The following is a 12,545-nucleotide window of genomic DNA, read 5'->3' on the forward strand; positions in this document are numbered from 1 at the left end:
GCCTCAGTTTCCCTGTCTGTAAAATAGGGTTAGTAATACTTGGAAAATAGTAAATCTTTCTCACAAAAGGATTTAAAACACACCAAATATATTAATGGAGTTTTTTTCCAGGGAGGACAGAGAGAAGGGTTTCCCTGTCAAGGGCACCACCGAATTCCACTGTATTTTTTGGGGAGAAAAACACACGTGATTTTCAAAAATGTAAAGAATTTTGAGTTTTCAGTTACTTTCAGTTTCCCCACACTACAGCCCCAAGTCCCTGCATACTGGAGTAGGGGATTATATCTTCAGCAACACCTGGAAAATGTGTGACGCCCACAACATCAGTTGGGAACTTGACCGCCTTTATTTCTTAGCTCCCATCATTTGATATGGCTGAAGGTTGCAGAAGGTTAAAATCTCTTTCCTGTGCCAGCGTGTCTACTGACTGCGCTGCCTGCTGCTACACCTGGCTGTCCCTAGTACAAACTGAAGGGAGGAGGAGGCTGATTGTGCTCCAGAACAGCACTAGTTGCCGCAATTTTCAAATCCGCATAGAAAGCAGCAGGGCGAGCTAACCCGTGAGACTACAAATCCCAGCATGCAATACGACACACAGGCCGACGTGATCCAACAGGCGCTGGAGCCAGTAGAACCCGCGGATCCCAGGATGCGCCGCAGCCTTTTGCAGCGGCGTCTGCCGGGAGCGGCCGCCTATTTGCGGCCCCAGTGGTTGCTGGGATTTGTAGTCTTACGCTTCTCCGGCTCACTGCCGCCTGTCAGCAGAGAGGCCCGCGGAGCCGCCTGGCGGTGCAGGGGGAGGGCCTTTAGCTGTGGGTGGGGCCCGGGCTCGCTAGTCCCAGTACCCGCTGTCGGGCCAAACCCCACAGTTACCGGGCGTTACCCCGCCCCTTTTCCCGCCGGCGTGGGCCTGGCCCCGCCTCCCTGTGCGCGGGATGGGGGGAGGGGCAGCTGGCGCGTCGCGGCCAGGGCGGCCCGAGGGCGCGCGGCGGGGAGCAGGTGAGGAGGGGTCGGGCCCCGGAGCACGCGGGCTCTCTGCGCTGGGAGGGAGCCGAGCCCACCCCCGAGAGGTGGGGGAGCGGGAGCGGGAGCGGGAGCAGGGCAGACCCCTGCGCGCCGGGGAGGCAGATGACCGGTACTGCGCCCTTCCGAGCCGACTGGTCACGGAGCCACCTGCTATGGGCAGCCCCGGCACCTCGGGCGGGGACCGGGGGGTGAGAGGAGCCAGGATCCAGCGCGCGCTTCCCGCCGCAGATAAGCGGCGCTCAGAGCGTTGCTGCTCCCCAGAGGTGGCTGCACATTAGCGGGGGGAGGTGGGAGGCGGCTGAAACGTATCCCCTGTGGGAGTTACCCCCCTGTTGTGCGCCTCGGGGGCTGAGTCGGGGCTGGGACGTCCGATCTCGCAGCGGGCGTGGGGTCGCGGCTTTGGGAAGCCTTGCAGGTGGGAGGCGCACGTGGGGACTGTATAGTCCGTAAAACCCTTGTTGTTTGGTTCTGCTCCCGTGGAAGTTTTGCCATGAACCCAGTGGGCTGGAGAAAGGGCTGATAACATAGGCCAGGTGTGAAGGCCTCAGTCTGGCGATAGTGCAGGTGATGTAAATGCCAGGTACTGTTTTTTAAAATGAAAGTTACATGCATTATAAAATACTCAATTGGCCTGTATCTGATGTGTTTCAGGCAGTGGTCCACACGCCTCTAGGAGTTTCCAGACTATGCCTGAGATTTCCAGAGGCATGTGCACCTCCACTCAAAATGTGTTAAGGCTCCACAGGTGAAAAAAGATCGAAAAGTACTCACCTGTATGCTATTATCCATAAATTATCTAACAAGAAAATGTTCAAATTACCAGTTTCCAGATAGTGGAGCATGCTGTGATAGGGGGAGGGGAAGTTTTTTCATGTTATTTTCTTGTGCTGTATAATTAGAGGCATCTGTTATGCATATTCATCTCAGATTTGGAAAAATTAATGCTAAAGGAAAAAGAGCAATCTGCACATGATTGGTATAGTAGAATTTGGGTTGCAGCACGGTGTCAAATATTCATTTGCTTAATGTTTGGGCACATTTTTGAAATGTGTTCTGAGAGTTTTTGAGTAATACAAACTAATGAACAGTTGTCATTGGTTGGGTAAAGGGATAGTTGAGATTATTTGGCTTTTAAAATATTCATATTCATGCTTCAGAACCATTAAGACATGAACACAGTCCATGTAAGTACACTTCTTTATTGCTTCCACCTTTTTCCTGTTGATTAATAATATCCTGTATGTTTTTACTGTGCTTTGCACAACTCGCCTGAGCTTCATTGGGTATCTGTGCAAAGTAATAGATGGTTAAATGGGCACTATTCATTTAAATTTAGCCCCAAATTTAGTTTTTGTTAGAACAAGCTTTCATACAGGTTGAACCTCTCTAGTTTGGCATACTCTCATCCAGCAATATCCATAAACCAGCATGATTTTAGTCAGCTGGACTATCACTTATCATGGGTATGTCCAAGTTTCCTGTGATCCCATAAAGGTTGTTTAAAGCCACCAGTCCTGGCTGTCAGTGTTCTGTGCTGCTGTTTAACTGTAATTTACCCCCTAAACCTCTTCTAAGAGGCCCAGTAAGCAGTGGAAGTGCTGGTAATGCAGCTAGACAATATTGACCTCCTGTGGTCTGGCAAATTCTCATTCGGCAGCAGTCGGGTCTCCAGGGTGCCAGACTGGAAAGGTTCATCCTGTAGTAGCTGAGCTCTGCAGACATGTTCCTAAATTTTAAAAATTCCAGTGTTTTAATTCAGATAACCTTAACTGAAATTGACTAAAACAAAACTGACTTTATTGTCCAACTAGAGAAACACTAAAATTAAACAGAGCATAAATAGTGACAGGTTAATGTGTTTTTTTTTTTAAACCGTCAGTCTAAGGTTCTCAATAAAATTTTGTTTATAATATTGATTTGTTTATAATGTATGATTATCATTTTTAATCATATTTGTTGGTTTTGGCTCTAATTAAAAAGATGCAGATTTTTAAATTTAGCAGCATCCACATAAATACAGACATTACCACTTTATGCTGTGTAGAACAGTGTTTCCCAAATGATGTTCCGTGCTCCACAAAGTGAAAATAAGGGTTCTGCAAGAAAATGATCAGGGGTTGGCAACCTGTGGCTCCGGAGCCTCATGCAGCTTTAAGGTGTCATTTGCAACTGTGGACACTGCCACGGCTGAAACAGTAGACTTAAATTTAATTGGTTTAATGGCCAGCAGGACAGAGGGAGGGATCCAGCCATTAAACCAACTGAATTTAGTTCCTTTATTTCAGTGGTGGCAGGACAGGGACTTGCAAAGAGCCCCTCACTTGCAGAGTAGCTGGTGTGCGTGCAGTTGGAGCTAGGCAAGGGGAGCCAATGGCTAGCCAGAAGGGGAGCCAGGTGAGTCCTGCGGTTACTGCATTATCCTCACCTTTCCTTGGCTGCAACTGGCCTCTTGCATTGCCCTAGGGTGGCCAATGAAATCAGGGCCTCGGGACTAGAGTCGAAGGACCAGCAGTGGTTGAGGAAGGTTTGTCCACCATGCTGGGTGAGGTGACGGGAGGAGCTAACGTGGGTGGAGTTTGTTCAGGTGGGATTAGGCCAGTTAATACTGGGGTTGGGGGGATGAGTTTGGGGCTGAGAATAACCCCTGTTGTTAGAGGTTGGGCAACATTATTTCAAGTTTAAAAAGGTTCTGTGGCCAAATAAAATTGGGAAACGCTGTTGTAGAGTTCAGATCCTTCATTTCCAGAAGAGAAGAGATGGGTGTTGTAAATGTGTACGCGTCTTTGTTTTGATGCAGAGATTCTGGAATCCAGTTCTTTTGTGGTGTTTAACAGTTTATCATTCTCACCCACCTTCAAGGGTGACTGCTCTTTCTATTTAATTCTTTGCTTGCTGTTGAGGTTGAACTAGCCCAAGCAGAGGTTTGGAGGAGGAACAAATCTCTTCTGAAGAACATGGAAATCAAGGTCTGGATAAGATGGAGAAAAGTTGTTTACTTTGCTGAAGCACTAAAAAGAATGCTTTGAACTTTTTAATGTATGCATTTATGAAGTGGCAGTGGTGTAACAATTCCACTGCTTTATTGTGACAAAATGTGTTTTATTCAATTTTAATTCAGTAGATAGATAGCTCTTGTAAAATGGTTTTTAACTGGTCATTGTGGCTGCATTAGTGTGAGTCTCTTACCTGTCAAAACACTTTTAGGCAACTATCAAAATGATTTTTTTGTCTCTCCCCCACCCTTCCTTTTCATAAGATCTTTTAGTCCAAGTAATTGTATAGCAGAGATTAGTACTGAGTTGAGATCTTGGGCTGTTAAATTTACATTGTTTTCCTTTGCTTATAATTTGGCTTCTGTACAAAGACTCTAGTTTTTATTGTATTATTGAACTCTGCCATTAGCAAATCATGGTAGGTCAATGCTTTTATTGTTGAGTACTTAAAGACACATACAATGTGCAAGAACACAGTGCTTCATAGTTGTTCATGTTATAGTTTTAAAGTGCCTGAAGGAGTTGTTATGCAAATTCTTATTGTACTTAATTGCTTCCAGCTTAAACTATGTAAAAATGTGCCCAAGTAACTTATGAATGCCTTTATAAATGCCTGCAATATGATATGTACTATACGAAAGCATAATTTCAAGCTCATAATTCCTTTGCAAGGATACTTGTCATATTTTAGTGCATATGAAATATATGCAAATGAATCCTCCATTCCAGCCACACCTGTGGGTTATTGTCTTTCCTTTGATTCATGGTATGTAAATCATCATAATTGTTAGTATGGATTTGGTTCATATTGTATGGTTCTTAAGCCTTGCAAATCTTGTAATTGGAAACAATTCAGGAGGGAAACTTCAATTATGTTTATGCTAAAAAATTAGTACAGTAAGGTCTCAGAGTACGCAACCCTGTTCTTACATGGCTGACCCGGATTCCTACAGTAAAACCTGGAAATGCACAATTTCTAGTTGCGCTTAACTCACTCCCCCCACAGCCCTGGCTCAACTCCCCCTGGCTCCTCATGGCCCCGGCTAAGCCCCCCACACCACCCTCGCCTCTGACTCTAGCTCAATGCTCCTCAGGCGTGACTCCGGTTCAATTCCTCTGCCGGCTCACTCTGCGTCCCTGCGCCCGGCTGCGTCTCACCACCCCCATGCACAGCTCCACCCTTTGCCCCCCTGCTGCCCTAACCCACCCTATGCTTAGCACCCTGCCTGCCCACCTCCCATGGCCCAACTGACCTCCAGGCTTAATCCTCCCTTACTGCCCCCTCACCGCAGGACTTATCTTTCTGCTGCTTCCCCAGCTGCAGAATGTGTGTTCTGCTGTGGAAAAAGCCAGACCCCACTTACATGAACTCACGCGGAATGGAACACTTGCATACTCTGAGACCTTACTGTAATTACAAAATTGAGGTTGTATGTTGTTTTAGGTATCAGTGTAACCTACAAGTTTTTTTAATTTCACTAGCAGACTAGTTGTGCAATGGACAGCTGGGGACGTTTTCCCTTGGGGAGACTAGCACCATGCCCTACTTCTTCCAGCCAAGGGGCCATCTCTTGATTTTCTGCCACCTCCCTTTAGGTCTGGCCAGAGCAGGTAGAAGCTAAGAGCTTGGCCATGGTCAGGATCTCTGCTAGCATTGGCAGAGCCCCCTTCCCTAGCTAGAGCCTAGAGTCTCTCCCCTGTTCCACCCCTTTCTACACCCTATTCTACCCCTTCTCCTGCTATTCCACCCCTATGCTGCCTCTTCCCTTCAAGATCTTGTTCTGCTTGCTCCATTTCCTTCCTCACCTCTCTTATGGCCCTGAGCCTGGAAAAACTCTTTACCCCTAACACGGCCCTGGGGCTATAACGGGGAGTGAGAGCTCCTCCTGTCCTGTGATCATGGCAGGGGAGATTTTTCCAAGAGTTCCATATCCACCTGTACTCTTCCTTTCCTGGCAGGATGAAGTTTGGATAGGTTTAGCCTCCCTCCAACCTCCATATTCTGCCAATCATGATGCAACATTATTTAAATATATCTTTTCCTTTGGTTTTGCACAGTGTGATGCAAGTCATACCAGAACTATCCATTCAGGTTTTAAAGACTCTGAGAGGTGGGGGGGACCTCTCTGACAAAGTACCTTTTAAAAATTAAAGATTAGGTTTGAGAGACACTTAAAATGATAGCGAAGTCCATATAATGGTGTTTTGACTTATCGTAATGTAATTGTGGATTTCTCCAAATAACAGTATTTTAATTTTTCATTCTTTGTAGAAATATTAAGAAAGATGGTCACTTCATAGTTTTCTCTGTTTCCAGATGTTGCATTCTTGAAAAGAAGAGAATGAGCCTTAAACTTTTGGACTGCGAAGTATAAATTTGCAGAAGTTTTCTAATGAAGAATGGCAACTCCCTATGTTCCTGTTCATATTCCTATAGGAAATTCTTCTACCAACTTTACAACAAACAATAACCAAAGAAGTTCTTACTTTCGGAGCATCTCAACAAACTCAGATTCTTCAAGAGGGCATCTGGAGGACTCTACCCTTGGTAGTTTTAAAAAGATGAGTGTGCCTGACCAAACTGGCTCCACATCATCTGTCTGTAGTAGCCCACTTGTTAGGACTAAATTTATAGGTGTGGATACATCAATTGAATATTGTACTCAGCCTATCGAGGACATTGAGCAAACTACAGATTCTGGGAGCTGGGAAGATCGACCTTCTACGCCTACCATACTGGGTTATGAGGTGATGGAAGAAAGGGCAAAATTCACTGTAAGTTTGACTCAAAGAAGTGGAGTTCCTTCTATAAAAAGAATGAGATTTTATTTCCTAATGCTTTTTCATTTCAATAATGAAATCTTCTACTTGGGTATCTTGGAGTTCTTTACAAATATTAAGTTAGCTTCAAAATACTACTGTGAGGTGGGAGAGGAGTTCCCTTATTAGGAAAGAAAAGCTACGTGCCTTGGTTTCCCAAGTCATAGACACTCTGCAGTAGAACCAGTCCACTGCTGTATAGACTGATAGATTCCAAGTCCAGAACTGGCCCTTGGGATTACCTGTTCTGACATCTTGTATAACACAGGTCCACTGAACTCACCAAAAATGATGCAGAGAGTATATCTTTGAGAAGAACATTCAATATTGATGTAAAAATTATCAGTGATGGAAAATCTACCATGAGCTTTCATAAATTATTCCATTGGCTAATTAAATTAGTCACTGTTAATAACACCTTTTCCCTGTTTGATTTTGTCTAGCTTCAGCTTCTAGCTATTGAATAATCTTATATCTTTCTCAGCTACATTAAAGAGTCAATTATGAAATATTTGTTCCCCAGGTAGATACCTAAGGTACTGCAATCATCAAACCATACCTTAATATTTTTTATAAAGATAAATACACTGAACTTTTTGAATCTCATGATAAGGCATCTATTCTGATCCTTTCGTCATTTATGTGGCTCTCTGAACTCTCTTCCAGTATGTCAACATGCTTTTTGAATGGTGTTCATCAGAACTGGATGCAGTATTCCTGCAGTGGTCGTACCAGTGCAAATGTAGACAAAACGTGACCTCCCTATTCATACGTGAGAGTCTCTCATATATGCATCCCAAGTTGCATTACCTCTTTTGCCCAATTGGTAATTTATGTTCTTCTGATTACCCACTGGAATTCCAAATCTTTTTCAGAGTTACTGCTTTCGTGTTCCCCCACCATGGGAACACCTGCACTCTTTGTTTGTAGAGGTTTACATTTAACCTATTAAAAGGCACAATGTTTGCTTGTGCCCAGTTTACCAAACAATCCTGATTGCTCAGAGTCAGTAATCTGTCCTTTTGCTTGCTTACCACTACCCCATTTTTTATTTGCGAATTTTATCAGTTTTTCTTCCAGATGATGGATAAAAATGTTAGTTTAGGGCCAAGAACCCATCCCTGTATGACTGGATCTAGGAACACACCCACTTGATGATTTTTTTTTCTGTGTACAATTACATTTCGGGACCATCATTCCAGTTTTTCCACTCACAATGTATGCTACCAAGTTAGAGACCTTACAGAAGTGTAACCGTATCAAAAAAGTGATCAAACTGGTTTCATAGGATTTATTTCTCCTAAACCCTCATTGGTTTAAGTTAATTGCAATACCTTCTTTGAATTTTTATTCAAATTCTGTATTAGCTGCTCCATTATCATAAGACCATTCTTCCTCCTTTCAAGTCAGAAATTCCTTACTTGGACAGAAATACCAAGCAAGTGATATTTTGCTATTTGGAGAGATTCTTCACATTTTAATGTCTGAAAAATATTTTTTAGAGGAAAAAAGCATTAAAAGACAGACATGGTCTTAATCTTTACAACTGTTAAGTAACTTGGTAAAATGCCACAACTACAGATTGAACCTCTCTAGCCTGGCACCCTTGGGACCTGACTCATGCCGAACAAGAGAATGTGCCTAGCCTTGGAGGTCAGTCTAGCAGTATTACCAACACTCACACTGCTTATTGGGCCTTAAAAGGCATTTATGCGCAAATAACTGCACAGAACACTGGAGACCCGGGACTGGTGGATGTAAACAAACTTTGAGACCGTGGGAAACTTGACCACACTCAGGGTAAGTGGATATCCAACTAACTAAAATATTGCTGGACAATGGATGTTGCCAGATGAGAGTGCTAAACAGAGAGGTTCAACCTGTATTTGTTTTGTAGCTTCTGGTTTTGCCAGTGTTAGCCCCTTTAAAAAAAATCTGTTGTTTTCCAAACACTTCAATGTGAGTGCAAGAACAATAAACTGCCAACAGCTATATCTGGCATTTCATGTCAAAATATCAGTTAACTGTTCTGAATGTGTCCAAAGCTGCCAATTGTAACTTATGACATCCCTTTTGAATTAAACAGATGAAGAAGGCATTTTTCTTCAGTTGGTGAGGCTCTTCACTTTCCTGAAGATTATGGCTTCTAAATGGAAAAAAAATCACTTGTGTTTTGAGGCTAGTGTTACACCAAATGGGTGTATTGTACATGTAGCAATGATCAGGAAAATAATATTAATCACAAACAATTAGATGGAAATTATATGGGATTGGAAACTGGTAAGTGGAGATGTTTGTCTCTAATTCAGCTTCTGTTGATTTCAGGTTAATCATGACTAGAAGTCAATGCCGTCTGACACACACACATTTTTAAAGGTGAAATTTATGAAGCTCTTTATGCAAAGTTGTTTTCTACTTATAGTACTTTAAAGGGAGTTAACATTTATTTCAGTGACTTCATGTGTTACTCAACTTTTAATGTTATCCTTGCAATTATTCTAAAAGAACAACTTTAAGATGTGTCCCATATGTATTAGCTTTTTGGCAAGAACAATGGGTGTCCTGTGGCACTTCAAAGACTAACAAATGTATTTGGACATAATCTTTTGTGGGCAGGCACCCACCTACACCAGCTTCAAAACTGCAATAAAGAATGGATGGTGTTATGCTAACAAGTCAGTTTGTCTGAAAAGGTGCTAACTGTGAAGTTGTTTTATAAGAACAACCATACTCACTTCAGCTTCTTTTAAAATGCAAAGATAAGATCCTCAAATGCAAAAAGATGAAGATATAAATAAATGCCTCTGTTCTGCAAATACTTAAAGATGGGTTTAATGAATTTTGGATAATCCTAATTTCAGAGGAGCTACTCTAAGCATGTGTATATTCACAGCATCAGGGCCAAAGATTTTTAAAAGCACAAACATGGGAAGCTAATAAGAGATTAGGCTTTGGACTACAATAAAACTCTTAGTTTGGGAGAAGAGGTATCTGATGTGTGCTCCAAGTATTATATTTACACTGGTACTTTCATACTTAATTTTTCAGGATTTTTGTTCTTACTCAACACCTTGCTTCTCTTCCTATAATTGTTGCATTTGAAAATGTACAGTGAGGAACTGTTCAGTGTCTGTGTTTCATATTTTCACTTAGTTACTGAAAACAGAGTTATTTCTATATATACTGTAAACAATAAATAATCATTGAATCAATTATCCATCAGTTGCATCAACAATCAGACCTGTGAACCTTAAATAATAAGGCGCAAAGAAGAAAGAGGGAAAGATAAGAAAGTTTAATAAAACTTGTTGAAAAGTTATTGGGAAGAAGACTTCTTGCTGTAGTGGTCAAACACTGTGGTTTTTAATGTCTGTTTTTCCTAAAATCTAAATAGCCTTCCATTTCCCCTTGTTACAGTTTTGGAATGTAATGACTCCTGCAAGGTTTGCTTTGAAAAGTTAATATTTAACTCTTATTATGGAAAACTTGGCTTGTAAAATTTGGTATAAATGTACTGAGGTACTTACTGTTAAGTGCTTGGTCTCATGTAGTGAGGTGGCTGAGCCCAATGTTTATTTTATATGTAAATCTTCTCAGCTTAACAGTAAAGTTATAAGCTAGTTATCAGTTGGAAAACTACATGAGTTTGCAGAACAATATAGGAAATCACTGGGAAAGTATCACTAGCTTTGGAAGATTTGAGGGATCTGAGATTTAACTGAGTTTCTTGGAAGATGTTGACTCGGAAAATATTCAGGAGGTGGACAGATCCATTATTTTCTGCATATATGTCAGCAGTCTGTCTTTTTTTTTTTTTTTTTTTTTACATAACTCTGACTGCAGATCTCTAGTATTTTAAATGGCTAGGTGGACCTTATTCTTGTGCTTGTTTATTTGCTTGATGACCAAAAACTTTCATGTTGTTGTTTGTCTGCCATCTCTAAATATGTTGAAAATGCAAACTGTCAGTTACACTATAAACAGATAGTAACAAAGAGGAAGCCGTGCTAGTCTATACACTATCAAAACAAAAAGCAGTCAAGTAGCACTTTAAAGACTAGCAAAATGGTTTATTAGGTGAGCTTTCGTGGGACAGACCCACTTCTTCTGGTCTGGCTATGGTCTGAAGAAGTGGGTCTGTCCCACGAAAGCTCACCTAATAAACCATTTTGCTAGTCTTTAAAGTGCTACTTGACTGCTTTTTGTTATAAACAGATAGGTGTTTATATCTTTCCTAACCTACAGTTCTCCACCTTTGTTTTGTGGCATCAGCAACTTGTTTGTGTCAGTGTCTTGGTTTTGTAAATTAATATTGTATCATGAGTCTGAGTTTAAAAGATATTTCAGACCACTGAACAATGCAGCTTACATAAAGTGGTTTCTATCAGTCTCATTGAGAGTTCTATAACTCCTCCTCCTCCCTAACTTTCTTCAAGTAAAGTTATTTAATGATTATAATTCAGTCCGGTTGGAATTCTGATACTGTTGCATAACCACATGGTCAGCAGAGAAAAAAACAAAGCTGACACATACCAGTCAACTGCATTTGGCAGTGTGTTGGGCTGTTTCACTGAGGTGTGGACTTCTGGGCTTGTGCTGGAGCCTGAGCTCTGGGACCCTGAAGGGTGAAAGAGTCCTAGGCACCAGCTCTGTCTGGAGCCTGGAAATCTACACAGTGGTGAAAGAGCCCCATAGTCCAAGCCCTGCTAGCTCAAGTCACTGTTTTCACATTAAAGTGTAGACATATCATAACGATCTGTTTGTAGATGTATATGAGTGTTTTCATATCATCCTGGTTATTTATTTTAAACTGTAGTACAACTGTCTACAATTTTACCTTTATGAAAAACCAAATGGGTGAAAAGCAGTTTAACTCTGTCTGAGGAAGATGCATGTAGATTCCTCAGCAGTAGAAGGATCAGCTACTGAGACAATAGTAGAAACTATTTCCCTAAAAATTAAAAATCTGTTATAAAAATTTGAAATATTGTGTTTTAAAAATGGGGGGGGGAGATGGTTAAGGAAAATGAAAGAAACAGTATGAGTAGAGTATCCTGAGGAGAAATTTTTTGCAGGTAAAATTCCAGAAATTTCTTCCTTTTTGTCAGTTTAACCAAATAACTGTATCAGCCTGTATTGTGCAACTCCCCTTCCCCTAACCAGTATTAACTAAGCTTTTCATTACTTTTCCTTACAGTGGGAAATCAAGGTTGTCATTTTTGATTACTGGAAGTGCCTTCACGTTGCTTTTACTGATAAGCATATGCGTTCTTGGTTGACTGTAGACCTTATGTACTTAGACACTACCTAATATAGATCCATGATACTCCTGTTGTTTTCTTTTGGATAGTGCTTAATATTTTCTATCAGTACAGTAAACCCTTGACTGAACAGACAAATGGGGGGAGGGATGTCCGTTAATGCTGGAAGTTCGTTATATTGGAATGGTTATATTGTATGACGATGCATTGACCTTCCTAGCCCATTACTCACTCCAGTCCTCTGTCCCCCTGCCTTCCCTTCTACCCTCCTGCCCCATTCTTCACCTCACACCTCCATCTCCCTCTCCCAGTTACCAGGAGAAGAGGTGAATGCCAGCCTGGCTTCTTCCACCTCCTGCAGCTCTCAGCGCTCTAGCTCCTCACTGCCTGCACGAAGGTCGAGTGTGGCTGCCCCTAGCCTGCCAGTGGGCAGCACTCTCTGACA

The 12,545-nt window shown here is 42.0% G+C and overlaps 1 protein-coding gene across 9 annotated transcripts in view; it reads left to right on the top strand.

Moving 5' to 3' along the window:
• The first annotated feature begins 891 nt into the window (after nt 1–891).
• The window catches only part of SNX16 (sorting nexin 16), a 36,754-nt gene continuing 25,100 nt past the window's right edge, over nt 892–12,545 (top strand). Inside the window, exons 1-4 of one of the 9 annotated variants that reach the window (XM_074987018.1) lie at nt 970–999; nt 3,312–3,420; nt 3,824–3,992; nt 6,337–6,794. In XM_074987018.1, coding sequence (XP_074843119.1) covers nt 6,420–6,794 — 375 coding nt within the window. In that variant the 5' untranslated portion in view covers nt 970–999; nt 3,312–3,420; nt 3,824–3,992; nt 6,337–6,419. The other 8 variants (XM_074987015.1, XM_074987016.1, XM_074987020.1 and 5 more) reach the window with 8 other exon arrangements.

This window comes from Carettochelys insculpta, chromosome 2 (genome assembly GCF_033958435.1).
Source record: "Carettochelys insculpta isolate YL-2023 chromosome 2, ASM3395843v1, whole genome shotgun sequence".
In the NCBI taxonomy this organism is placed as follows: Eukaryota; Metazoa; Chordata; order Testudines; family Carettochelyidae; genus Carettochelys; species Carettochelys insculpta.